A 25,316-nucleotide genomic window follows, 5' to 3' on the forward strand; every position below is an offset into this window, starting at 1 on the left:
GGTCGCATGGGGACCAGTGTGAGATAGAACGCGCCTGAACTCTCGCAGCGACGTGTTATTCTCAAGCTTTCGCTCGAGCGTTCCCAGGACCACCGCGAGGACGCATCCGCCGGGAACGCACTGCACGTCCGTGGAGACCACGGTCGCGATCTTCCCCGAGAAGAGCTCGCGCTGACGCCGCGCGATCGCGTCCACGACGACCGCACGCCGACGCGCTCGGGTTCGAAGCTCGACGCGCGCGCGGTCGGCCCGGACGCGATCGCGCGGCGTCAGCGCGAGCTCTTCTCGGGGAAGATCGCGACCGTGGTCTCCACGGACGTGCAGTGCGTTCCCGGCGGATGCGTCCTCGCGGTGGTCCTGGGAACGCTCGAGCGAAAGCTTGAGAATAACACGTCGCTGCGAGAGTTCAGGCGCGTTCTATCTCACACTGGTCCCCATGCGACCGCGTCGGCGTGGTGAACGCCGATCCTTAAGGACTTTGCCCGGCGCATCTCTTCGCCCAGGGTCCCTCGCTCACAATCCCGACACACCTCGATGCCTTTCAACTCCATCTGACGCCTTTGAACTCCACCCCGACGTCGCTTCGTATGGGACGGCCCTCAGCGCGAGCGCGAAGGCTCGAGGCCGCGCGCGAAAACGCGCGATCACGTTCATGCACACGTTCATCCTCGAGCGCACCGCGAAGACGCAGCGCGGCGCGGACGACGACGACGACGACGACGACGCCGCGGCGTCCGTGGATGCGATGCGACGCGCGGCGTTTACCATCGCGAACGAGACGTTTCGAAGGTGCGTTCTATACACTGGTCCCCATACGACCGCGTCGGCGAGGTGAACGCCGATCCTTAAGGACTTTGCCCGTCGTCTCTCTCCGCCCAGGGTCCCTCGCTTTCAATCCCCACCCTCGGCGCCTTTCAACTCCAACTGACGCCTTTCAACTCCACCCCGGCTTTCGCTCGAAGGGTGGACCCCGTGGGAGCCGGCGGCGCTTCCGCGGCGGCGACGGCGGCGGCGGTGCTCCGCGCGGCGCTGTCGCCTGTACCGCCGATGTCGCCGATGTCGCGCATAGGCGCGGGCGCGGGCGTTCCACCAGTCGCCGCGAGGGACTTAGCGGGGGACGACGACGCGAGGCGCGTGTTGAACGACGCGTGGATACCGGACAGCGGCGACACAGCCGGCGGCGCGACGAGGGCTTCTTCGCGACTCGCGGCGTCAGGTGCGTTCTACACTGGTCCCCATACGACCGCGTTCGCGTGGTGAACGCCGATCCTTAAGGACTTTTCCCGGCGCATCTCTCCACCCACCCCTCCCTTTCAATACCCGCCCTCGGCGCCTTTCAACTCCAACTGACACCTTTCAACTCCACCCCGACTTTCGCTTGTATAGAACGGCCCTCAGCATCATCGTCGAGCCCGAACCCGTTCAACGACGAGTCCGAGGCCACGCCGCCGAAACCAAAACCGCCGCCGCGAGACGGGAGCCATACTCATCATCGCCCGGTGTCCCCGGAGGTTGGATCGCTTCCGCTGCCGTCGCCGTCGCTCGTGGCGGGGGGCGCGTCGTCGTCGTCGCGGTCGCGGGAGTTTCGGCGGTCGGCGCCGAGGTATTCCCCGGAGGACCACGACGACGCGCGGCGGCGACTGCGCTTGGACGACGCCGCCGCCGCCGCGGCGGCGGCGGCCGCGAAAAGAAGTAGTAACATTAGTTCGGACGACGACGGCGACGGCGAGATGAAGTCCTTATTGAGAGACGGCGTCCGAGACGACGCGAACGGAGGGGGCGCGTGGGAAGCAGTCTCGGACGACGACGACGACGACGACGCGGGCGTCGGACCACTCGGGGGCGGTCGGCTCGTCTCGCTGACGGAGCGCAGCGACGAGGGCAGCAGAGTCGACAGCGAGACGACGTCCACGCGCGGGGCGGCATCGGACGCGGAGCGCACTGAGAGGGAGCGGGAAGACGCTCGAGCGCACCGCGGCGGCGGCGGAGGAGGGGCGAATTCGAGTCGCGTGGATGAGGTGCGTTCTATACACTGGTCCCCATACGACCGCGTCGGCGTGGTGAACGCCGATCCTTAAGGACTTTGCCCGGCGCATCTATCCGCCCACCCCTCGCTTTCAATCCCCGCCCTCGACGCCTTTCAACTCCGACTGACGCCTTTCAACTCCACCCCGACATTCGCTTGTATAGAACGGCCCTGAATTCTGGGCGGACGACGACGGCGAACGACGCGAAGGCCTCGGAGACGAACCCCCGCACGGGTTCGCGCGGTACGGCGGGCCGTCCGTCGGCTCGTCCGCGACGACGTCCCCGGCGATGCGACGCCGCCGCGACCGCGACCGCGACCGCGACCGCGACGACGTCGGCGCCGCGAATTCGCGGCGGTACCCGCCGTCGTCGTATCAGCGCGGCGACGGCTACGGTCGATCAAAGTTTGGGTCGTACTCTGCGGCGGCGTCGCCGGCGACGTCGAGGGCGAACTCGCGCGGGCACGGCGATCACGCGCGCGGGCGCTACGCGCGAGGAGGAGGAGGAGGAGGAGGAGGGCGCGATCGCGGCGGCGGCGGCGGCGGGATCCGTCGCGGCGGCCCGCCGGCGGCGGCGTCGTCGTCGTTCCCTTCCAACCCGAGCCCGCCGCGTCGTCGGTTCGAATCCGCGCCGCCGTCGCCTTCCATGGGCGCGACCAGGGCGAAGGAGTTTGGCGTCCGACGACGCGGCCCGAAGGGTCAGCAGGGTCAAGGCGACGACGACGAAGCGGAAGCGGAAGCGGAAGCGTCGCGCCGGGAGCGAGAGTACGAGCGACTGCGTCGATGGAAGCGCGAGCGCGACGAAGCCGCGGACCCAGACCCGTCGTTGCAGAAAGGGTTGGGGTTCGCCGTGGACGCGCTCTCCGTCCTCACCGCCGGTGCGCGTCCGTCGCGTCGCGTCGCGTCGCTTCGCGTCGCTCTTTCTTTTTCGTTCTTTCGTTTCGTTTTCTTTCTCTTCTGTGGACCGCGACGACGTTCGACTGACCTTGCTCCTTTTTTTTTCTGTGCAAAAAAAATAATCGCAGCGTTACACTTTACGGCCGCGTTCGTGCTCTTCATCGTCCTCGTGCTCATGGTGCGCGCGAACGCGTCTGCGCTCGCGAACCTGACGCTGCGCGTGGACCGCGTCGCCCTGCGCATGCTCAGACGCGAGAGCGGCGAGCCGATGGACGTGAGCGACCTCGCCGCGAGCGACGTGCTGAGACGAGCCGCGTTCGAGTGATGATGATAGCGTTTACAGTGCGACGATCGTTGAATACAGTTACTATCGTAGTTACTATCGTACTCAAAACGAAATCGAACCGAACGTTCATCGCGAGCTCTGACGCGCGCGCGTCGCGTCATCCGGAAACGCGCGATCGATCGTCGTATCCGTATCTCTCCAACCCCGCGCGTTTCTCTTCGATGCTCTCGCTCTCGTCCCGCCACACGAGCCTCTCCTCTATCGGCGCGGCGGGCGCGGGCGCCGCCGGCGCCGCCGTCGTCGTCGCCGGCGCCGCCGCCGGCGGCGGCGCGAACGCGAACGGCGGCGGCGCGAAGTGCGGCGACGGCGCGAAGTGCGGCGGCGGCGCCGCGCCGGGCGGCGGCCGGAACATCCCCATCCCCGGCCCCGGCGGCATTCCCGGCGGCGGGAAACCTCCCATCCCCGGCATCATTCCCGGCATCATCCCCGGGATTCCCGCGCGCATCCCCGGCGGCGGCAACGGCATCCCCATCCCCCCCCCTCCAAACGGCTGCGGCGGCGGCGGCGGCGGCGGCGGCGGCCCGGCCCCCATTCCCTCGTACTCCCCCCCCGTCTTCTGCGTCTTTCGCACGATCTGCGTGTTGGTCTCGTAGTTGAACTCCTCCGCGGTGGGCACGCCGACCATCCCCTCGATCGCGAAATCCGTCACGCTGTCCCTTCCCTCGATCGCGTTCGGGACCTTCGCGACCGTGGTCTTGTGCACGGTGAGCATGTGAATCGCCATCCCGTTCGCGGTGACGAGCTTGCGGTTGCAGCCGGGGTGGAGGCACTTGAAGTGCTGCGCGCGCGACGAGCGAGGCGAGAGGCGAGATGAGGAGGGGGGGTGGGAGGGCGGATGAGCGTCGCGGTCGCGGGGAGAAGGACGGGGGGGGGGGGTGGTGGTGGTGGCGTCGCGGATCCGCCGGGATGGACGACGGGATCGGACGGACGCGAGCGCGCGCGCGCGCGAGCGGGTCGAAGAAGTCGGCGTTCAGAGGATCAGGTCCGGCGATGGGTAGTCGCGGATCGGACGTCGGACGGACCTTCGCGCGCTGGTGGTTCTGCAGGATCTTCTCGTCCTCGAACTCGCGGTCGCAGTAGAAGCACCACGGGCGGTCCGCGGCGAACTTTTTCTTCTTCCCCATCGCGACGACGCCGTCGCGCGCGCGCGTCCGTCGCCGATGACGAAATGGACGACCTCGCCGCGCTCTCTCCGATGAAAACCAGCGCAGCGCCGGTCAGTTAGGGAGAAATAAATGCGGGTCAGCTTGACCGGTAGAACCGGCTGGCTCGATCGGGGAGTGGTTTGAACGTAACTCTAACACTAACATCGATCGCGTCCGCGCGACACAACGGCGGGCGCGATGGCGCCCGCCGACGCGCTCGAGCGCGCGCGCGTCGTCGCGCTCCTCGAGTACCTCCAGACCTCCCCGGTTCCGGAGGTCGTCGACGCCGTGTTCGAGGCTGCCGCGGACGACGACGACGACGACGACGACGACGACGACGCGCAGTCTCTCCTTCTGCGCATTCTGCGCCATCCGCTCGCGCGGCGGTCGCCCCCCGCGGCGTCCTACCGCGCGCGCCTCCTCAAGGCGTTCGTCCTGCGCCTGGAAGAGACGGGGACGGAGGTGTCCGACGCGCTCGCGGACGCGCACGCGGCGCTTCTCCTCGGCCGCGGCGGCGACGACGGCGATGAGAAGGACGACGGCGCGTGGGGGTGGCGCACGTTCGCGTATCGCGCGCGCGGAGGATCCCATCGCCATCCGCCTCCTCCTCCTCCTCCTCCTCTCCCCGACGACGACGACGATGGCGACGACGGCGACGCGCTAACGCGCGCGCTCGCGGACGCCGAGGTCCGCGCGGTGTCGATCCGCGCAAGCAGGAACCTGTTCGAGGGCGGCACGGGCTGCCACGCCTGGCGCGCGGGGTTCCACCTCGCGGAGATGATCATGAGGTGCGTTCTGTCTCACACTGGTCCCCGTACGACCGCGTCGGCGTGGTGAACGCCGATCCTTAAGGACTTTTGCCACCATTTCTCTCCGCCCACACCTCGCTTTCAATCCCCGTCCTCGGCGCCTTTCAACTTCACCTGACGCCTTTCAACTGCACCCCGACATTCGCTCGTATGGACCCTCGACCCTGAGGCGACCCGCGCTCTTCGCGTCGAGAGAGATTCGACACGTGATGGAGCTCGGCGCCGGCGTCGGCGTCGTCGGCGTCGTTCTCGCGCGATGCATGCGAGACTACACGCGCGCGTGCACGACGGTTGAGGGGGATACGGAACGTCAACCGGCGCGGAGTAGGAGGCTGACGCTGACGCTGCAGGAGAAGGACGACGACGCCGTCGCCAACTTGACGGGGAACCTTCGGCGGAACGGCGTCGCGCGCCGACGCGCGGAGACTACTTTAGTCGGACATGATATGCTGTCGGACAGAGAGTGTCGGACGGCGGCGGCGGCGGGCGACGAGGGTAGATACTCATACGACGGGGACGACGACGCGGGCGTGGACGTTCGCGTCGTGAAGTTCGACTGGGAGTGTCGGACGAACGACGAAGCGCTCCGAGAGACGAAGCCGGACCTGGCGCGTTCAGTTTATTATTCTTTCGCCCTCCCCCCGGTTTCGAACGCGACGCGATGCCGATCGACTGACCGACTGACCGACGCCAATCCGTCTGATCGTCTCGTTCAAACCAGGTGATCGCCGCGGACGTGTGTTACGACCCCGCGCTGTTCCCCGGACTCCTGGCCACGCTGCGCGCGCTGTCGTCGGACCGCGCCGCGCTTCAGGATACGGAATCCGAAGCGTCGTCGCGGGGATACGAACCGCCGTTCGCGCTCATCGTGACGACGCTCCGGCAGCCGGAGACGCTCGAGACGTTCGTCAGGGAGGCGACGTCCGCGGGGTTCGACGTGTCGGACGTGTCGGACGCGTCCGACGTCTTCATGGAGGAAGGGAGCGAGACTGAGGTTGATGAGACGCGCGCGGAAACTCTCGGCGGACGCGTCGGGTTCGCGAGGCTTCCGAGGGAGTCGCGCGACGCGTCGTACGGCGAGATGCGCGTGCACGCGCTCAGGGCGAGACGACGACGACGCGCGCGTTAGATAGAATAAGACGGGGACAGAGGGAGGAGAGGGGGGTGGCGTGAGTCGCCCGCCCAGTAGAGGCCGCCCGCGAAATAGGATAAAATAGGTCTCGCGGCCACATAAAAGCCCGACCGACGCCGCAGACAGGGAGTCAGTAACGAACGTACGTTTTGGTACCATTTCAGTTCGGCAAGTTTGCCCGCGAGTCCCAGCACAAAAAGCACATCACCGTGATCGCCTTCATCAGGGCTCATCGCGGTCGTGATTTCGCGCTGGGACTCGCGGGCATTAGGGAGCTACGCGCGCTTGAAGTTGCGCCTCGGTCAAGTAACCTTTGAAAAATTCGCGATGAATTCTCTGGTTTGATCGATACATCGATCAACGCTGAAAGCAAAAAAGTTGAAATGGTACCACCGCGATTTTCAGACTATTTCTCATACAAAAAGTACTACGCCGTTACCCACTCCCTGCCGCGGACGCGTCGCAGATCGATCGATCGATGGCGCACGCGACGCGCGTCGTCGTCCCCGGCGGGGCGCGCGGCGTCGCCCCACCTCGCGTCGGCGTCGCGCGCCGCCGCCGCCTCCGTCCGCGCGCCGCCGCGAACGACGGCGTCGTCGCGGCGGAGTCGTCGCGATCGTCGTCGTCCTCCTCCTCCGCCACTACCCTCTCCACCGCGCACGATTCCGAGACGTGGCGCGCGTTCGTCGCCGCGGTCGCCGGCGAGTGGGGCGGCTGCGCCGTCAACTTCGACGCGTCCGGTACCCCCACGGACGTCCCGCTGCGCTACGTCCACGGCGTCGGGCGCGTCCCCGCGGCGAACATGCCGTTCCGAGACGCCGTGTACAGCTGGCAGACCAAGTGCGAGATCGTGGACGTCGGCGACGGCGCGGAAATCTCCTCCAAGCGCGCGCTGCCGACGATCGGGAACGAGGACGCGATATCGTCGTGCGGCGGCAGCGAGTGGGGCGAGGACGTCGCGCGCGTGGAGGACGAGCCGGTCGTGATCCTCCGCGGGCGCGGGGAGGACAAGACGGTGACGAAACGCGGCGCCTTCTCCGCGGGCGCGCGACGCCTGACGTTCGCGATGGATGGCGCGGACGCGATAAACGTCGTGCGATTTTGCCTCGCGGACGAGGTGCGTTCTATCTCACACTGGTCCCCATACGACCGCGTTCGCGTGGTGAACGCGGATCCTTAAGGACTTTGCCCGTCGCATCTCTCCGCTCATCCCTCGCTTTCAATCCCCGACATCGACGCCTTTCAACTCCACCTGACGCCTTTCAACTCCACCCCGACATTCGCTTGTATAGTCCGGCGCGCGCGTGCGCGTTTCGCTGAGCGTTCGGAGGAAGACGAGCGACGACGGGTGGGAACTCGCGAGCGCGGAGGTGTGGAAGGAGCGGAAGGGGCAGTGCGTCCTGGACTTCATCGGCGTCGAGGAGGAGGAGGAGGAGGAGGGGGAGGCTTTTGGGGTCGGCGGCGGAGAGTGGACGATTGACCGCGACGCGTCTGCGCGGTTCGTCCTGTCGTGGCCGACTACCACGCCGGACGACGACGACGACGCGAACGGCGGGTCGACGTTCGCGGCGGTCGCGGTGGGCGAGGAGGAGGAGGAGGAGGAGGGCGGCGGGCGCGGCGAAGGGACGCTGAAGCTTCCCGCCGGCGGCGACGGCGACGTCGTCTGGGTCCGCGTCGGCGGCGGCGGCGGCGGCGTTGGCGACGCGCGCGTCGCGGTCGAGGCGGGGTGGATCCCGGCCGGGTCCAAGCGGAGGCACGTCGGGCGGCGCGTGCACGATGTCGCCACGGGGAGGCTGGAGGAGGTCAGTCTGACGACGAGCGAGCGACGCCGCCGCGGGTGAGAGAGAGACCGGGTGGGGTGCGTTCTGTTGTTGGGACGATACAATAATTTTTTCCAACTCGCGTTGCGCCGCGCTGCCCAGGGCCTGGGCCTCGGCGACGCTTCCAGAAAGATGGCCTCGCGTCGCCTCGTCGGCACGACATGACATGATCGATCGACGCTTCGTTCGACGACGAAACCGAACCCCCTTCCTTCCTCGCCTTCGCGTCGCCTTCCATCGAATCTGTCTCCGAGACGCGCGCGATCGCGCGCTTCTGACGCGATTCGCGACGCGCGCGCGCGCGACGCGCTTCCGTCTCGCCGCGCGTCCGACGGAGATGAGGGGAAATATCTGCATTGACACGCAAGCAAATCGGAATTTCCCTGCGCTTTTTCTCGAAAAAGCGAAAGGTGACGACGATTCCGAGACGACGCCGCGCGCCACTCCCCGACGCGCGCGCGCTCGCCCCACCCCCGAGCACCTCCCGCACGTCACGCACACGATGTCCACCGCGTTCACGACCGCGCTCGCGCCCGCGAGGCTCGCGCCGCGTCGCGCCGCGCCCGCGCGAAAACGAAGCCATCATCATCGGATCGCGCCCATCCCAGGCAGCGTCGGGGCGCCGCGGGCGATGTCGCAGTTCGCCTTCGACGCCGCGCGGACGGACGCCGCGAAGACGCTGTCCGACTACGTCAGCGACGACGACGCGCCGTGGCCGAACGCGACGCCGTCGCGCCTCGTCACGCGCGCGGTCGCGCCGCGCCGAGGCTCCGCGGCGCGCCCGCCGCCGCGCCGCTTCAACGGACGCTACCACGCGCACTTCGCCCCTCTGCCGACGCCGACGACGCCGCGTGATTCGATGCCCGGCGCGGTGCGCCCGTCGCGTCACGAGGATTGCGTCGGCGACTGGTGCGACGAGACGTACGAGCGCACGATGTTCGCGAACGACCTCGCGCTGAGCGCGGACAACGGGCTGCTGGACGCGCCGGGGCCCGCGCGCCCGCCGAGGCACTCCATTGACCGCGCGCGCGACGTCGTCGTCTTCATGGAGGACGGGGACGTCGAGTACGGTGCGTTGATCGGTCGCGTCTTTTTTTCGACCGGTCGTTTCGCCCCTCTTCGGTTTCGAGCTCGACGAGGCTTGACCGCGCGGATCCGTTCAACGCCAACGACGCTGACCGGTCGATCGATTCTTCCTTTCTTCCCTGAATAAATTCGCAGGCTTGTTCGAGAACGACGTCGTCCCCGCGCCCGCGGGCCTCCCGAAAAAGCCCGTCAAGCCGCTGCCGCCCCCGAAACGCGTCATGACCGGGCGTTACCACGCGTCCTACGCCCCGAAAGCGACGCGCAGGGAGATCGCCGACGCGATCGGCGGCAAAAACAACGCGGTCTCGCGCGTCGTCGAGAAGAACCCGCGGAAGCAAAAGCAACCCCGAACGATCCCGCTCATCTCTCGCTACGTCAGCGACTCCCCGGAACACCGCGAGGACTTCCCCGCGGTGTGGGGCACGAAAGACCGAAGAGTCGCCGTGATCAACGAGATCATCGAGAGACGGCTCGCGGGTGCGGCGGAGCAGTGCGGCGACGTGGACTGGAACAACGCGTCTGATCTCTTCGCGGGCGCGGATCCGTTCGGCGGACCGAGCGGCGGCGACGTCCAGTGCGGGCAAGACGTGGACGCCATCATGAACACGATCGCGACGCACGCGGTCTTCTCCGAAGCCGCGGGCGTCGTCCGAGAGCTCTGCGACGTCGGCGGCGTCGCCGCGGCGAAGGCGATCACGAGCTGGTGCGAGTCGCATCGCACGGTGAGGAACGCGCCGGAGCTGATGCGCGTCGCGGAGGAGGAGATGAAGTACGGCGCGATGGCGTGGTGACCACCGTGACCCTAAACCGACCGAAGGCGCGTGTACAGTACCCTTACTTCAACGACGACGTTGAGAAGAAAAAGCCAACCGCGGAAAAAGTGGAGTCGCCTTCCCCGGGTCGCGAACGACGAGCGACGAGTGTACTACGAACATATCCTACATACCACGATGTGTCATGTGTTAATTAAGAATTAAAATAACATAAACGTATATTTTCGCGCGCGCTCAACTCCCTCTAATAAGCAAGTGTACGTGTACAGCATAACAAAACAAAATCAACCAATTAATCATCGATCGACGCCGATCGCGGCCATCATTCACCCCTCCAGGTTGACCGCGTGCACGAACGCCGGCGAGAGCCTCGCCTCTCTCGCGCAGTTCCTCAGCGTGCACCACACCTCTCTGTTCGCCTCCCAGAACGTCGGCGCGTCCATCGTCAGCCCGTGCGCCTTCAGCCACGGCCTCAGCGTCTCCTCGCGAAACCGCCGCAGCTTATGCCGCGGCATGCGAGGCACCAGATGATGCTCCGTCTGGAACTGCAACCCGCCGTGGAACCAGTCCATGTACCTCGGGCAGTCGATGTCCATCGTCCCAGAGAGCTGCATCTCCACCCACTTCCCGTTCTCCGGCCGCCCTTCGAAGATATTCCGCGAGAAGTGCGACAGGCAAATCTGCACGTGGATGACGCCGCCCACCGCGTGCGAGAGGAGGAGAAACCCCAACCGTTCCCAACCCGACGGCACCGCGGACACGAGCGCCGCCAGCCACGCGAAATACGCGCCCATCACCGCGAGCTCCAACGTCCGCCGCTTGAGCGTTATTTCCTTCGACGTCAACAACAGGATGATTGACTGCGCGTACAGGTTGAACCGCGCCACCGCCATGATGGGGTAAAACGTGTAGTGCTGCTTCGACACGAGCCACCGCGCCGCCGCGTCGAACGGCATCCGTCGGTTGTGATACAAGCTCCAAACCGATTTGAAGTACTTGGGCGTCACCGCGATGATGGGCATGTGTTGAATGTCCGGGTCGCACTCCAACGAGTTGCACGCCACGTGGTGCACGTTGTGCGTCGTCGTCCACCACGTGATGCCGACGCCGTTGCAGAGGTTGCCGACGACGAGCCCCACGAGGAAATCTCTCCGGTGGTCGTGCGTGATGGCGCCGTGACCCGCGTCGTGGCCGATGAACATGCTCTGCTGCCAAAACAACCCGAGGAGGCACGCGCCGAGCGCGCGCACCGCGACGCCGTGCTCGCCCTCGTACCCGAGCACGCAGTAGAACGCGCCGGAGAGGAGCGTCACGAGGAACGCGGCGAGCTTGAAGTAGTGCGCGTAGTCGGTGTGAAACTCGTCCTCGAGCCCGGCGACGAGCTCGCGAAACGCGCCCACGTGATCGGGATAATCCGCCCGTTGTTTCTCCTCCCGCACCTTCGCGCCGTTCGCCTTCTTCGGCGAGACGGGGACCTCGCTGACCTCCTCCGCGCCCTCCTCCTGGAACTCGCTGCCGTCGTCGGACGACGCGTCGGACGCGACCGGGTCGAGCACCGACGCCGGGTCGACGAGGTCGCCGATCGCGTACGCTCTCAGCGTCCGCGCCGCTTTCCCGCTCGGTCCGTGATACGCGTTGAACGCGTCCGTCATGTCGCGCCCGGCGTACTGCCTGAGCGGGATGCTCCCGCCCGGGTGCTTCGAGATCCAGTGCGTGATGTCGTAGACGACGTCGTGGACGACGCACCACGCGTCGTCCGGGGCGTCGTGCCTCGCGACGTCTTCGAAGGTGTAGCCCGGGCGCGTTCGAGTCTCTCCTTTAAGTCCTCCGGTCGTCGTCGTCGTCGCGGGCGCGTTCGCTTTCGCGGCCGCGGCCGCGGTCGCGCGCGCGCGGATCGTGGACGACGCCATGGCGGTGGCGGCGTCCGCTGCGGAGGAGGTGAAGACGAACGGCGACGGTGCGCGCGCGGTCGTCGTCGACTCGACGCTCGCGCCTCCTCCCGGTTCAAATTAGTTTCTCGCGCCGCGTGACCGAGATATTCTTGTCGTTTCCTTGGCGGGTCGAATCGACGGCCGATCGGTCCACGTCGACGGTCGCGCGACTGCGAGAGGGGGACGGACGCGCGCGGCGATCGCGACGAGCGGTCAGTCGACGAATCGGAGACGCGCGACGACGAGGAAAGCGAACGGCGGGACGACGACGCGATCGACGCCGCGCGAGCGCGGCGCGGCGTCGATCGCGATCGCGCGTCCAAGGCGCGGGTGGTTTCAAGCGGCCGTTCAACGACCGGCAGCGTCGTGGACGCCAAAACGAGCCGAGCGCGCGGGGGGGGATCGGACGACGCGCGCGCGCGCGCGCGGCGCGGCGGCCGCGATCGCGATTCGCGGACGCGGACGCACCTCGGGTCGTTCGCGGCGAGAGCGCTCTCTGGACCTCGCGCGCGCGGGCGGGGGGCGGCTCGGTAATGGCGCGCCTGAGGCGCGGGGCCGCGGCGGGAACAGGCCTCGGAATAAATATTTGTCGTCGAACGCCTGGCTCAAAATCGCCGCAGCCGTTCGGGGTCAAACCTGAGACGTTGACCGTGCGTTCAGGCTCAAAACGACGCCGTCCCTCGGTTTCGACGGAGCGACGTTGAACGGCGTTCTCGGTTTCGAGTCTGCAAGGCGTCGGTGCGGTGCTCACTTTGAGGCGACGGGCGCGATGGCGCCCCCCTCGCGCGTCGCGCGCCTCCTCCTCCTCCTCGTCGTCGCGATGACGACGCGCGGCGTCGTCCCGGGCGTTCTCGCGACCTCGCCGCTCGCGACGTGCGCGCCCTCGGACGCGCCGTTCCCGCGCCGCGCGGACCTCGGCGGCGGCGTCGCGCGCGGACGCGCGTCGTCGTCGTCGTCGTCGTCGTCGTCGTCGTCGTCGTCGTCGTCGTCGTCGTCGTCGTCGTCGTCGTCGTCGTCGTCCATCTCGCGCCAGTCGACGCGCGATCGATACGTCGTCCGCTTCGAGACGTATCGCATGATACACGAGCACTACGCGACGCTCGCGGACGCGCTCGGACCGCCGTCCGACCGCGTCGTCGACGGCGACGACGGCGACGGCGCGAACGGCGACGCGAACGACGACGAGGGATCTATGCGGTGGCGCTGGATCGATCGCGACAACGCGGCGATGCGATACCCCACCGACTTCGCGCTCGTGAAGCTGCCGCCGTCGTCGTCGTCCGTGGACGTCATCGCGTCGATCGCGGGCGTGAAGGACGTCCACGCGGAGCAGATCCTGACGCGATCGCTCGCGTGGGCGGACGACGATCGCCCGGAGAACGATCTGGAGGAGGAGGAGGAGGAGGAGGACGACGCGGGATGGCACGAGAAGAGGAGGAGAGGAGGGGCAGACGACGCCGGGCGGCGCGACCACGACCACGACGACGCCGCGACCGGGCTGCGTTGGACGGAGACGGAGGGAGAGAACCGTCGCGCGCGGCGGTCGCGGGCGCGGCTCGCGTCGCGCCGCGGCGGCGGCGGCGGCGGCCCGCGACCCGGCAGGCTCACGACACGACCGACCATCGGGATGGAGCCGCCGTGGTTCGAAGGAAGAGACGACGACGATGATGATGATGAGGAGGAGGAGGTTGAGTTTGGCTCGAACGCCACCGCGCGACGGCGGAGGCTCCAGGCGCGCGCCGCCGCCGGCGCGAGGCGTTCCGTCGCGGAGGCGCTGGACGCCGAGAAACTGTGGAAGCGGGGTCACACCGGCGAGGGCGTGAGGGTCGCCATCTTCGACACCGGCGTGGACGCGAACCACGCGCACTTCAAGAACGTCAAGGAGCGGACGAACTGGACGCACGAGAAGACGCTGAGCGATGGGTTAGGGCACGGGACGTTCGTCGCCGGCGTCGTCGCCGCCGCCGCCGACGCGCAGGTGAGAGAAGAGCGGCGGTCGCGGAGACGAGACGTCCGTCTCTTCTTCCCGTCTCTTCGTCACGTTCGTCGTCGTCGCCGCCGCCGCCGCCGCGCGATCTTCCTGCCACGTCACCGAATCTGCCACGTTGTTCGTTTCCCGCTACACGATATGCCACGTCATCGATTCTGATCGCGCGCTGACCAATCGCGTCCCGCCGCGTCGACGCGTCGCGCAGTGCCCCGGGTTCGCGCCGGATGCGGAGATTCACACGTTTCGAGTCTTCACGAACGACCAGGTATCGTACACGTCGTGGTTTCTGGACGCGTTCAACTACGCCATCGCGACGGAGATGCACGTGTTGAACCTGAGCATCGGCGGGCCGGATTACCTCGACCGACCGTTCGTTGAGAAGGTTGGCGAGATCACCGCCAACGGCATTTTGCTCGTCAGGCGCGTTCTAAATCGTTCGTTTTTCACCCACCGCTCGGTTTCAACATTTGATCGCGCGTGTGGGTCCCTCCCTTTCAACTGACCGATGAATACATGCGATCACCATTAAAAACATCAGCGCCATCGGCAACGACGGACCGCTGTGGGGCACGCTGAACAACCCCGCGGATCAGATGGACGTCCTCGGCGTCGGCGGGATCGACTACAACGACAAGATCGCGTCGTTCTCGTCCAGAGGGATGTCCACGTGGGAGCTTCCGAACGGGTACGGACGCGTCAAGCCTGACGTCGTCGCGTACGGCCGCGACGTCTCGGGGTCGAAGATAAACGGCGGATGTCGAAGTCTATCCGGCACGTCGGTCGCGTCGCCAGTCGTCGCCGGCGCGGTGACGCTACTCGCGTCCGTGGTCCCGAAGGAGAGGCGATGGGACGTGTTGAACCCGGCGTCGATGAAGCAGGCGCTCGTCGAGGGCGCGACGCGGATCGGCGACGGCGGCGGACCGAACGCGCCGAAGATTTACGAGCAGGCGAGACCCTAGACCGACCGCCGCGACCGAGACCGAGACCGCTTCCCATACGAACGACCCCGTCCTCGTCTGTCGTTCGCTGCCCACCACGCGATCCGCCACGTCACCGAATCTGATATCGAGCTGACCAATCGTGTCCCGCCACCTCGCTCGCCGCTCGCAGGGCGCCGGAAAGATCGACTTGGAAAACGCCGGACGCATCCTCTCGTCGTACCCGACGAAGGGCCGCGCGAGCTTAGTCCCCGGGACGTTAGACTTCACGGACTGCCCGTACATGTGGCCGCACTGCACGCAGCCGCTGTATCACGGCGCGATGCCGTTCATGTTCAACGCGACGATCGTCAACGGGATGGGCGCGGTGGGCTGGATAGAGAAGCCGCCGACGTTCACGCGGGCGTCGGACGACGATTTGTCCGAACATTTGGACGTGCGATTCGCGCACAGCGAGACGCTGTGGCCGTGGACCGGGTTCATCGCGATGTACGTCCGCGTCAAGGCGTCCGGGAAGGAGCTCGCGTCCCCGGGGATCGCGCGCGGGACGATCGCGTTCACGGTGGCGTCGCCGCCCGGCGCGGGCGAGCGCGAGGTTCGAACGAGCGACGTCGCGGTTCCCGTGACGTTTCACATCGCGCCGACGCCGCCGCGCGAGAGACGCTTGCTGTGGTCGCAGTACCACAGCGTGAGGTACCCCCCGGGGTACGTCCCGCGGGATAACCTGGACGCGAAGGCGGACATATTGGACTGGCACGGGGACCACCCGCACACGAATTTTCACGCTACGTACGATTGGCTGCGGAACAACGGGTACTTTCTCGAGGTGCTCGGATCTCCGCTGACGTGCTTCGACGCGTCGCAGTACGGCGCGATCCTCCTCGTGGACCCGGAGGAGGAATTCTCGGAGGAAGAGATCTCGAAGTTGACGACGGACGTGAACGAAAACGGTCTATCCGTGGCCGTTTTCGGGGAGTGGTACAACGTCCCGATCATGGAGAAGATGAAATTTTTCGACGACAACACGCACAACACGTGGACGCCTATCACCGGCGGCGCCAACGTCCCCGCGCTGAACGACCTCTTGAAGCCCTTCGGGTACGCGTTCGGCGACCGCGTGTTACAACAGGCGGTCGTACCAATCGGCGGGTCGAGGTTGAACGTGCAGGCGGGCGCGAACGTCGCGCGCGCGCCCGCGGGGGCGTGGACGCACGTCGGAGACGTCTCCGAACGCGACGCGCGTCACGAGAAGCCCCGGAGGACGAACCGGAAGTCCGCGGTGGCGTCGTTCTTTCAAGTCGGCGAGTTCACCGGTCCGCCCCAGGGTTTAAACCCTAAACCCACAGCGGAGGGGTCGTCGGCGAGCCCGAACGCGACCGCCAAATCCGGACGACTCGCGCTTTTCGGCGACAGCGGGTGCCTCGACAGCTCGCACCAGGGCGCGCCGTGCCACGACTTTTTGGGCTCGATCCTCAGATTCTTGACCGAGAACGATCGGTCCACCGGGCTCACGGACGCGAACACGAAGCGCGGGGAGGCGTACGCGACCCCCGCGGACGAGCCGCTGCCGTCGCGGCGCGTCGGCGTCGATTTCGACGCGTACTCCACGACGAGGGGCGGGAAGCCGGGGAACGAGGGGTCGACGACGTGCGGCCCGAACGACCCGATGGAGTTTTGGCCGGCGGGGGAGACGTTCGAGAGCGTCTCCGCGTGGTCGTCGAAACGCGCGACCTCCGGGCGTTTCAGTGGGAGGACGCCGCCGGCGCGCACGGTGAAAGACGCGAGGGATGATTCGCCGGCGGAAGTCCCGCGGGCGCTGATCCGCGCGGGCGGCGGCGGCGGCGGCGACGTCCGCGTCCGGGCGACGCGCGACGACGACGACGACGACGACGTCGACGCGAGCGCGCCGTTCTTCTCTTCTTCTCCCGACGCGAAGCTCGGCGTCCCGCTCGGCGCGGCGATCGTGGCGTCGTTACTGATGATCGCGCGGCGGCGGCGGCGGCGCGGCAAACGCGCGGGCGACGCGCGGCGGTCCGTGCAGGGCGTCGCCGTGGGCGCGAGCGCGACCACGGAGCGCCTGCTGCGTCGCAAGATGTGACAAGGCGCCGTCCGTAGAAAATAAAAAGACTAGCGACGACAGACCCTCGCGTCTCCAGAGGTCGCCTGCCTCATCGCGGCGGCCTCGACCGATCCGCGAACTCGAGGTCGCCGACCCCGCCCACCGCCCCCCCCCGATGCCTCGGCGAGAACCCAAAGTCCACGGAGACGCGCGCCCCTCGCTGCTGCAGCCACTCCTCCGCGCTCCGTCCCGCCCCCGCGACGGCGGCGGCAGCCTCCGCCGTCGCCTCCGCCACCGCCGCCCTCGCCTCCGCCGTCGCCTCGGTGAAGTCCGCCTTGATCCTCTCCGCCGCGCGGCCGATCGCGCGCCGCACCAGGTGCGATCCCGTGTTCAGCCGTCCTTGTTCGAACAACCCGGAGGCGCCGACGAGGACCATGAGCGCGAACGCGAGGACGACGAGCGCGACCATCCACTCGGGCGCGAGCGTCCACGGCGCCTCGGACGCGGCGCCGCTGAAGAGCCGGAGCCAGGAGGTTCGGATGGAGCCTCGAGCGCGCGCGGGGTGCCACAGATCCTCGTCCTTCTTGTCGTCGTTTTTGTCGTTGAAGCCGCCGCGCGCGAAGAAGAAGCCGCCGCCGCCGCGGTCGCCGCCGCCGCCGCCGCCGCCGCCCGAGGAGGTCTTCGCCGCCGCGGCGGCGCTCGTCGCGTTCGAAGAGTTCCCAGCGCGCGTGGCGTTCGCGGAATAATTCGAATTCGCGCTCGCCGCGCGCGTCGACGCCCCTCCGAATCCTCCGTCCTCTCCCTCTCCCTCTCCCTCTCCTTCCGACTCGACCCCGGGCCCCGCGACGAACGACGAAAACCCTCCGTGTCTCTCCGCGTACGCCTGCGTGGGTGAAGCGATCGGTCAGTCGAACGTCTTACCGGTCAAACGTTGAAAGGGAAGCGCGGGTGAAGAGTGACGACGGGGAAAGTCCTTAAGGATCGGCGTTCACCGCGCGAACGGGGTCGTATGGAAAGCAGTCTCACCTCCAAGGACCCTGGACACTCGTTCGTCTCCATCAGCACCTCTCTCGCGTTCACCCTCGACGGGTTGAACGCGCTCAGCGCGAGCTGGTTATCCGGAGACGCGCGATCGTCCAGCGGCACGCCGTGCCGGACGCGGTAAAACACGAAGTGGAAGAGCGTCCAGAAGTCCACCTATACGAGCGAACGTCGGGGTGGAGTTCAAAGGCGTCAGGGGTGGAGTTGAAAGGCGTCGAGGTGCGTCGGGATTGAAAGCGAGGGACCCTGGGCGGAGAGATGCGCCGGGAGAGAAAGTCCTTAAGGAACGGCGTTCACAACGCCGACGCGGTCGTATGGGGACCAGTGTGAGACAGAACGCGCCTTGACGTGCCGCCGTCGCATGTGCCACGCGTACATCCGCTCGCTGCTGTCCACGCCCGTCGGTATCTTCGCCGCCGCCTTTCGAAACCGGACGTCGTCCGCGTCGTCGCCGTCGACGTCGTCGGGACACAGCTGGTCGTACAGCGACAGGTACTCCGCCGCGCCCTCCGGCGGACCCATCATGAACCGATCGTTCACGCCGCCGCGGCCGTGGAACCACGGGACGTTGACGCGCCTGCCTCCGGGGACGACGCACGCGCGGTCGATGGGGAGGTCATCCGCGAACGCGACGTCGGGACGCGCGAGGACGACCCACGCGAAGGCGACGCCGGTCGCGCGCTCGCGCCTGACGCGCGCGTCGTCCGCGATCTTCCGCGCGCGGTACCGGGAGAGGTGCTTCCGGACCGTCGCGACGGCGTCGCGACGCCGCGACGCCGCGACGGAGTTTGGCGCGATCCCGCGCGCGCCCGTCGACGATGAGACGACCGGCTGCGGGCCGTTCACGCGCGCGTCGAGCGCGGCGACGCACGCGCTCGGCGTCGGCGTCGGCGCGGTCGGGATGACCTCGACGTGGTCGAGGTCGTGCTCGCGTCGAACGCGCTCGAGCGCGGCGGCGACGGAGGAGGGCGGGATCGACGACGACGGAGCGACGATCGCGTCTTCCTCCCCGAAGAGCGCCCTCGACCGCGCGCGGCGTCGGCGGATTCCCTCCATGGCCTTCTCCGCGCCCTTCTCCGTCCTCCTTCCCGCCGCCGCCGCATCCTCCTCCTCCTCCTCGTCGACGGCGAAGAACAGAGACACGCGGTGCCCCCTTCGCCGCAGCGGCGCGATGACGTGCGTCGCCGCGCCGCAGTGCGTCGCGTTCACGTCTCGCACGCTCCCGACGAGAAGGATCGCGACCGGCGCGGACGCCGGGAGCGCATCGCAGTGCTCGCCCGCGAAGACGTACCGCGCGAGCTCGACCGCGACGTAGAGCGCCAGCGTCGCCATGACGGCGATGTTGAGAGAGATGCGGCGACGGCGCGTGACCTGCGACGCGTGCGTGGCGATCGCACCGACGCGCGATCGGAGCGCGTCTCGCGAGGGATGAAGAAGCAGACCGTGGGGGGTTCCGTGGTGCGGGTGCGACGACGACCCGGTTGGTGGGCGCTTTTCCTTGTCGTCGCCGTCGTCCGCGCCGCCGCGCGGCGGCAGCGGTTGCGAGTACATCGTCGCCGTCGACGGGCAGCGCGCGACGACGCGCGGCCGCGGCCGGCGATCTTCTGTCCGCCCTCCGTATCCGGCGCCGACTTTTTTAACGGCCTCACGGCGTCTCATCACGACGCGTACACGTACAAGTACTCGCATTCCATTTGTGCTTTTCGTCAGAACGAGTACGCATACACAGGCAATTTTTTTTTGACGCTGCCGCCATGCCATCGTCCAAGTCGAGTCAACAACTAGTGCTCCGTCGCGCGAGGAGACCGCTCTCGCCGCCGCCGCCGCGACGACGACCGCGACCGGCGCGCGGGGGAACGAGACCGAGCGAACGCGCGCGCGGGCGAGGCGTCGTCGGCGACCCGCGAGACGTCTGGTGCGGTCGTCGTCGTCGTCGTCGTCGTCGTCGTCGTCGTCGTCGTCGTCGTCGTCGTTCGTTCAAAATGTCCGCGGCCGCGACCGCGCCCAGGGGGACTCATCCGACCGGCGCGCCGTCGCTCTCCAAGGTCGTGGACAAGGCGGTGACGAACCGCGCGGTCGTGGACTCGCCGTTCGCGCCCGGGCAAGACACGCTCTGGACGCGCGTCATCGCGCAGAACAAGAAGGACGCGAAGGATCGAGGCGACGCGTCCGCGCGCCCCGACGCCGCGTGCTTCGTCGTCGGCGCCGCGCGATCGGGGAAGAGCACGCTCGTATCCCGGTTCCTGTTCCCGGACAAGCGCGATGCGCCCAAGCCGACGGAGGGGATGGAGTACAACTACGCGCGCAAGACGCACGCGACGAACGTGGAGCGGAAGGACGTCGCGCACGTCTGGGAGATCGCGGGGTCGCGGCGATTCGCCGACGCGTGCACGGAACAAGACAACGTCTTCATGGGGATGCGACACGTCACCACCGCGGTCGTCGTCATCGTGCTGGATCTCTCGAGACCGCACGAGGCGCTGCCGACGCTGGAGTATTGGCTCGAGCGCGTAAAGTGTCGGACGCGCGCGACGTTCGCCAAGTTGGAGAAGCGCGGGAGCAAACTTCCAGAGCAGCTCAGGACGCGGAGCGCCAAGACGTTCGGACAAACGCATGAGGATGTCGGACATGTCCGACACCTTGGCGTGACGGTCGTCGTCGTCGCGGCCAAGTACGACGCGTTCGAGCGCGCGGACGCGGAGCTGAAGAAGATCATGAGCCGCGCGCTGCGGCACGCGTGCCACGCGCACGGCGCGTCGCTGTTTTACACGTCGGGATTAAACGCCGCCGCCGCCGCCACGGGCGGGGGGGAAGACGAAACGTCAACCGTCGCGTCGCGTCGCGCTCGGTCCGCGGACGACCGCGAGGACGACGCGCGGCGGTTGAACCGCTTCCGCGCGTACCTCAACCACCTCGTGTTCGTCGGCGCGGACAAGCGGTATCCGGGGAGGATCGACCCGGAGATCGATTACGGCGGCGCGATCACCGTCGTCGCCGGGAGCGATCGGTTCGCGTCCATAGGCGCGCCGAGGGGCGCGTCCGGGGGCGCGAGCGGCGGCGACGCGTCCGCGGCGTGGCGCGCGCTGTTCAGAGAGGCGTTCCCGCCGCCGAACGGCGACGGCGGGACGTGGGTCGGCGGCGGATTCGGGAGCGACGACGGCGGCGATGTGAAGAACAGGGGGTGCCCGGATTTGGGAAAATATCCGGAGCGCGAGGTGGACGCGGAGCGCGAACGGAAAGCCGAGGAGCTCGCGTCGTTCCGGAAGCGGCAGGCGATGATGAAGAGCGGGGGGAGCGCGGTCGCGTCCGCGGCGGCGACGCTGAGGGCGAAGGTCAAGAGCGGCGGCGGCGCGGCGTCTTCGCGGTCGTCGTCGTCGGCGTCGGCGGCGCCGGTTTCGTCGTCTCGATCGTCGGCGTCGGCGGCGTCGGCGCCGAGCCGGGAACGGTCGAGCGCGACCGGGAGCGCCGCCGCGCGGCCGAGCAGCGCGCGGTCTGCGAGCGGCGTCGCGAGCTCGAGGCTGAACAGCGGACGGACGAGCGCGAGGGGGGGACCGGCCGCGCCGTCGTCCGCGCGACGCCCGACGATGCGATGACTTTTAAAACGTTCGAGCGAAGTCTTTTGGTTTTAATAAGGTAATGACAACCTCATCTCGGCATGTGTCTTTTTCAGATCAAGCCTTGCTTCCGAAGGTCCTCATAGGTCTTCTTGTTGTACACGTTCCCGTCCGCGTCCTCGTACTCCTCGTCCGTCTTCCGGTCCCACTTCCCGTCCTTTCTGGAATCGAGAGCCTTGTGAAGGCTGAGCGCGTCCGCGATGGACGTGACCTGCGAGTGAGTGCGAGTGAGTGAAAACAAGACGAGACGAGACGAGACGAGACGAGAACGCCGAGCGCGCGCGCGGCCGTGGGTCAGGTTACGGGTTTTCTAGGCCCTAAAGCGTATGCATCAGGAATCGATCAGTGCCCAGTGCGTGATTCCATCATGCCCAGTCGCCGGCCGCGAGCGCGCGACGCATATGAAAAGAGAGAGAGAACGAAAAAGCGAAAATCGAAATCGAGTCGAGTCGTGCTCGCTCACCTCCGCGAACGCTTTCGTGTTCGGAATCCCCAGGCACCGCATCCCGTGCACGTGCCGGAACTGCTTGAAGTGCTGCTCGAACGCTCTCCGGCCCCAGTAGCTGTAGTTCCCGCAGATCTCGCACGTGAACTCGAGGTTTAACCCGTGCAGCTTGTAGAGCCAATACGGAATCGGCTTCCCGTCCCATCCGAGCGGCAGCTTCAGCGGGTTGTACACCTCCTCGTCCTCGTCGCTCGCCTCCTCCTCCACGAAGTCGTCGTCCTCCTCCGCCTCCGCCTCGAGCTCCGCGGCGGACAGCGTCGCCTTCTTCTCGACGTTGCCCTTAGTCGCGTCTAGCACTTGAGAGAGGTGTTCGAGCAGCGCGGCGATGAAGTGCTCCCGTCGCGCGATATCCTTCGCGCGCGCCTCGCGCTTCGCGCGCTCCGCGCCGTCGATCGCGCTCGCGGGCCGCAACCCTTTGTTGAAGAGCTTCGCGTCGAGGTCCGCGAGCGTTCGCCCGCGCGTGCTCCACAGCCGCGCCGCGCGTTCGGTCGCGGTGCCGCCGGCTTTGAGCCCCGCCGCTTTCAACGCCGCCGTCACGCCTGGGTGGAGTTGAAAGCCGTCAGAAGCGGAGTTGAAAGGCGTCGAGGTGCGTCGGGATTGAAAGCGAGGGACCCTGGGCGGAGAGATGCGCCGGGAGAGAAAGTCCTTAAGGAACGGCGTTCACCACGCCGACGCGGTCGTATGGGGACCAGTGTAAGGAGAACGTGCCGTCGACGCCGCCCAACGCGGCTTCCATCTCTTCCGTCGTCGCGAACGCGGCGAGGTCCGCGAGGGCGGCCTCGTTACCGTCGTCGTCGCCGGCGTTGGCGCCGACGCCTTTATCCTCCCACCCTCGCGCGTCGCCGTCGCTCCACAGTTTCTCGAACTCGTCCGACGCCTTCTTCTTCGCCGTCTCCGCGAAAGTCAACGGCCGCGTCCGCGCGTGGAAGTCCTCTGAGGGTAATTGTCCATACAAGCGAATGTCGGGGTGGAGTTCAAAGGCGTCAGAAGCGGAGTTGAAAGGCGTCGAGGTGTGTCGGGATTGAAAACGAGGGGTGGGCGGAGAGAATCGCCCGGCAAAGTCCTTAAGGATCGGCGTTCACCACGCCGACGCGATCGTATGGGGACCAGTGTGAGACAGAACGCGCCTAAATACGCGAGCAGCCCGTCCAGGTACTCGCCGTACGCCCTCGTAAACTTCTTCGCGCGGTCCGGGGTCATCGCGTTGTTCGTTTTGGTATCGTCGGCGTCGTCGCCGCCGCCTTTTCCGCCGCCGCTCGAGGCGAACGCGCCGTCCGCGCCCAGGTCGACGAGATACGAGATGTATTCGCACTTCCGTCCGAACGCGCCGTTCACGAACGCGCGGTGCGCGAAGTGCAGATCCAGGTACCGCCCGTTCGCTTCCTCGCCGCTGAACGCGATCGCGACGTTCTCTCGGAACGGCGCCACGAGCGTCTGCTCCGGGTCCGCGGCGTGGAACCCCGAGTACGCGCGATGGTACTCCCTCGACTCGCGCAGGCGATCGTAGAAGGCGGCGAAAACGTTCGCGCCGCCGCCGAGCGCGGCGATCTCCTCCTTCCTCGCGCCGTCGGCGTCCTCGTACGTCGCGCGCAGCCGCTTCGCGCGCGACGCCATCTCGTCCAGCGCGCGGTTGACCCTGTGGTTCTGCGCGAGCCGTTCCTTGTGCGTGACCGCCTCGGTCTTGAAGTCGCTCACGATGAATCGTTCCAGGCGCTCGATCGCCTCGTGCGCCTCGCGCGTCTGCTCGAGGAGCGTGGACGCCATGACGACGACGCGACGGCGTGCGGCGATCCGAGGGCGGCGGCCGAGGGCGACCTCGGGAAGACGGGTTGGAGACGGCGCCGATGCCTCCGGCGTGCGTCGCGCGCGGGCGTTGTGATCGATCAACCCTAAATGCGCGCGCCATTTGTTTTTCAGGAGAGAGCACGACGCGCGACGATCGAGAGTAATGCGTCGATCTCGTCGTCATTCGCCCTCGCGCCGGGGCGGTCGTCGTCTCGTCGTCATGGCGCCCGGCATGAGCGACCGCACGGACGAAGAGTACGACGCGATCGTCAACATCAGCGCGTCGAAGCGCGCGGCGGTCGACGCCGCGTGGGCCGCGCTCGCGCGGCGCGGCGACGCGGACGGAGGCGGCCCGGGAGCGGGATCCACCTCTCGATCGTCGGCGTCGACCGCGTCAACCGCGGCGGCGTCGAAGGGCCGCGCCGCGCTGAGCGTCCTCGCGAAGCTGAACCGCACGAACGCGGGCGGCGTGAAGAAGGGCGGCGATGGAGGCGCGAAGAAGAAGAAGCTCGGATCGGACGGCGCGGGGTGGATGCGCGCGCTCGGCGTGGACGCGAACGCCGCGAACGCGAACGCGAACGCGAACGCGAAGGCGACGAACGGGAGAGGAGGGAAAGGCACCGGAAAGTCGAAGGTCTCCGCCGCCGCGCTGGAGGCGGCGAAGAGCGCGCTCGACGCCGCGGCGGGGGGCGTCCGCGTCCGCGCCGCGAGCAGGACGGACGGCGTCGTCACCGTCAGCGAGACGCGCGTCTTCGCGGGAAAGGCGCGTGCTGTAGTCCGCGTCCGCGTTCTCTCTCCGCTCGCGTCCGATTCCGATTCCGATTCCGCCGCCGCCGCCGCGCGTCGTCGTCGTCGTCGACCATCTTCTGACGAATCAAATCATCTCGCCCGTCCACGTCACCCGTCACCCGTCCACGTCAACAGGAGATGACCGTCGAGAAGACGTACGAGGAGGGTCCAGAGAGGCGAAGCTCGCGGCGAAGAAGAGAGCCGCGGAGAGCAGAGGCGGCCTCGACGCGGTGCTGCACCAGATGGAAAAGGCGAGTTGATCCGCGAGTCGCGCGTCGCCGACCGCGCGTTACGCCACGTCATCAAACATCTGACCAATCGCATCCCTCCCTCCCTGATCATCCACCGCAGACGAAGAAACTCAACGTGTTGGACAAGAGCAAGATGGACTGGAGCGCGGTGAAAGCCGCGGACGCGGACGTGGAGGAGGACCTGGAGCGGCACAAGAAGGGAAAGACGTATCTCGAGGAGCAGGAGTTTTTGAAACGCGCGGAGCTGCGGGAGTACGAGCAGGAGCGCGACGCGAGGCTCGCGGGAGACGTCCGCACGCGCGGGAGGCTGTGATGAGCGTCTTGTCTTGCTTGTCGTCGTCGTCGTTTGTGGTACTTTTACTGTACTTATTATTCGCA

At 67.4% G+C, this 25,316-nt stretch overlaps 12 protein-coding genes across 12 annotated transcripts; 8 read left to right on the forward strand and 4 right to left on the reverse strand.

Annotated features, from left to right (window-relative positions):
• The first annotated feature begins 1,684 nt into the window (after positions 1 to 1,684).
• MICPUCDRAFT_63938 (uncharacterized protein) lies at positions 1,685 to 3,302 on the forward strand. The gene is made up of 3 exons (XM_003063275.1): positions 1,685 to 2,018; positions 2,191 to 2,905; positions 3,053 to 3,302. The coding sequence occupies exons 1-3, from the start codon at positions 1,731 to 1,733 to the stop codon at positions 3,247 to 3,249; spliced, it is 1,200 nt and encodes a 399-aa protein (XP_003063321.1). The 5' UTR covers positions 1,685 to 1,730; the 3' UTR covers positions 3,250 to 3,302.
• A 668-nt stretch (positions 3,303 to 3,970) lies between these two features.
• MICPUCDRAFT_22504 (uncharacterized protein) lies at positions 3,971 to 4,394 on the reverse strand (the record flags this gene model as incomplete). Its single annotated transcript, XM_003063472.1, has 2 exons — positions 3,971 to 4,048; positions 4,293 to 4,394. Coding segments are annotated over 2 exons (180 nt in total), but the record flags the coding sequence as incomplete, so codon positions are not given.
• A 219-nt stretch (positions 4,395 to 4,613) lies between these two features.
• Positions 4,614 to 5,252, forward strand: MICPUCDRAFT_53255 (uncharacterized protein; the record flags this gene model as incomplete). Its single annotated transcript, XM_003063276.1, has 1 exon — positions 4,614 to 5,252. The coding sequence occupies one exon, from the start codon at positions 4,614 to 4,616 to the stop codon at positions 5,250 to 5,252; it is 639 nt and encodes a 212-aa protein (XP_003063322.1).
• A 181-nt stretch (positions 5,253 to 5,433) lies between these two features.
• Positions 5,434 to 6,353, forward strand: MICPUCDRAFT_53256 (uncharacterized protein; the record flags this gene model as incomplete). Its single annotated transcript, XM_003063277.1, has 2 exons — positions 5,434 to 5,841; positions 5,946 to 6,353. The coding sequence occupies 2 exons, from the start codon at positions 5,434 to 5,436 to the stop codon at positions 6,351 to 6,353; spliced, it is 816 nt and encodes a 271-aa protein (XP_003063323.1).
• Positions 6,354 to 6,834: 481 nt separating this feature from the next.
• MICPUCDRAFT_53257 (uncharacterized protein) lies at positions 6,835 to 8,197 on the forward strand (the record flags this gene model as incomplete). The annotated part of the gene is made up of 2 exons (XM_003063278.1): positions 6,835 to 7,473; positions 7,649 to 8,197. 2 exons carry the CDS (start codon positions 6,835 to 6,837, stop codon positions 8,195 to 8,197), a joined length of 1,188 nt encoding a protein of 395 aa, XP_003063324.1.
• A 481-nt stretch (positions 8,198 to 8,678) lies between these two features.
• On the forward strand, positions 8,679 to 10,260 carry MICPUCDRAFT_48879 (uncharacterized protein; the record flags this gene model as incomplete). The annotated part of the gene is made up of 2 exons (XM_003063279.1): positions 8,679 to 9,246; positions 9,398 to 10,260. The coding sequence occupies 2 exons, from the start codon at positions 8,679 to 8,681 to the stop codon at positions 10,051 to 10,053; spliced, it is 1,224 nt and encodes a 407-aa protein (XP_003063325.1). The 3' UTR covers positions 10,054 to 10,260.
• Positions 10,214 to 11,945, reverse strand: MICPUCDRAFT_48880 (uncharacterized protein; the record flags this gene model as incomplete). Its single annotated transcript, XM_003063473.1, has 1 exon — positions 10,214 to 11,945. One exon carries the CDS (start codon positions 11,943 to 11,945, stop codon positions 10,362 to 10,364), a length of 1,584 nt encoding a protein of 527 aa, XP_003063519.1. The 3' UTR covers positions 10,214 to 10,361.
• A 1,213-nt stretch (positions 11,946 to 13,158) lies between these two features.
• MICPUCDRAFT_22445 (uncharacterized protein) lies at positions 13,159 to 16,992 on the forward strand (the record flags this gene model as incomplete). The annotated part of the gene is made up of 7 exons (XM_003063280.1): positions 13,159 to 13,319; positions 13,569 to 13,944; positions 14,162 to 14,394; positions 14,495 to 14,840; positions 14,935 to 14,970; positions 15,067 to 16,199; positions 16,260 to 16,992. The coding sequence occupies 7 exons, from the start codon at positions 13,159 to 13,161 to the stop codon at positions 16,990 to 16,992; spliced, it is 3,018 nt and encodes a 1,005-aa protein (XP_003063326.1).
• Positions 16,993 to 17,062: 70 nt separating this feature from the next.
• On the reverse strand, positions 17,063 to 19,545 carry MICPUCDRAFT_53261 (uncharacterized protein; the record flags this gene model as incomplete). The annotated part of the gene is made up of 3 exons (XM_003063474.1): positions 17,063 to 17,836; positions 17,980 to 18,150; positions 18,283 to 19,545. The coding sequence occupies 3 exons, from the start codon at positions 19,543 to 19,545 to the stop codon at positions 17,063 to 17,065; spliced, it is 2,208 nt and encodes a 735-aa protein (XP_003063520.1).
• A 431-nt stretch (positions 19,546 to 19,976) lies between these two features.
• On the forward strand, positions 19,977 to 21,644 carry D1BLIC (cytoplasmic dynein 2 light intermediate chain 1; the record flags this gene model as incomplete). Its single annotated transcript, XM_003063281.1, has 1 exon — positions 19,977 to 21,644. The coding sequence occupies one exon, from the start codon at positions 19,977 to 19,979 to the stop codon at positions 21,585 to 21,587; it is 1,611 nt and encodes a 536-aa protein (XP_003063327.1). The 3' UTR covers positions 21,588 to 21,644.
• Positions 21,645 to 21,660: 16 nt separating this feature from the next.
• Positions 21,661 to 23,877, reverse strand: MICPUCDRAFT_42844 (uncharacterized protein; the record flags this gene model as incomplete). The annotated part of the gene is made up of 3 exons (XM_003063475.1): positions 21,661 to 21,819; positions 22,072 to 22,652; positions 23,196 to 23,877. The coding sequence occupies 3 exons, from the start codon at positions 23,875 to 23,877 to the stop codon at positions 21,661 to 21,663; spliced, it is 1,422 nt and encodes a 473-aa protein (XP_003063521.1).
• A 241-nt stretch (positions 23,878 to 24,118) lies between these two features.
• Positions 24,119 to 25,251, forward strand: MICPUCDRAFT_53264 (uncharacterized protein; the record flags this gene model as incomplete). The annotated part of the gene is made up of 2 exons (XM_003063282.1): positions 24,119 to 24,679; positions 25,039 to 25,251. 2 exons carry the CDS (start codon positions 24,119 to 24,121, stop codon positions 25,249 to 25,251), a joined length of 774 nt encoding a protein of 257 aa, XP_003063328.1.
• Positions 25,252 to 25,316: the final 65 nt, after the last annotated feature.

This window comes from Micromonas pusilla (assembly GCF_000151265.4).
Source record: "Micromonas pusilla CCMP1545 genomic scaffold MICPUCscaffold_14, whole genome shotgun sequence".
Taxonomy (NCBI): domain Eukaryota; kingdom Viridiplantae; phylum Chlorophyta; class Mamiellophyceae; order Mamiellales; family Mamiellaceae; genus Micromonas; species Micromonas pusilla.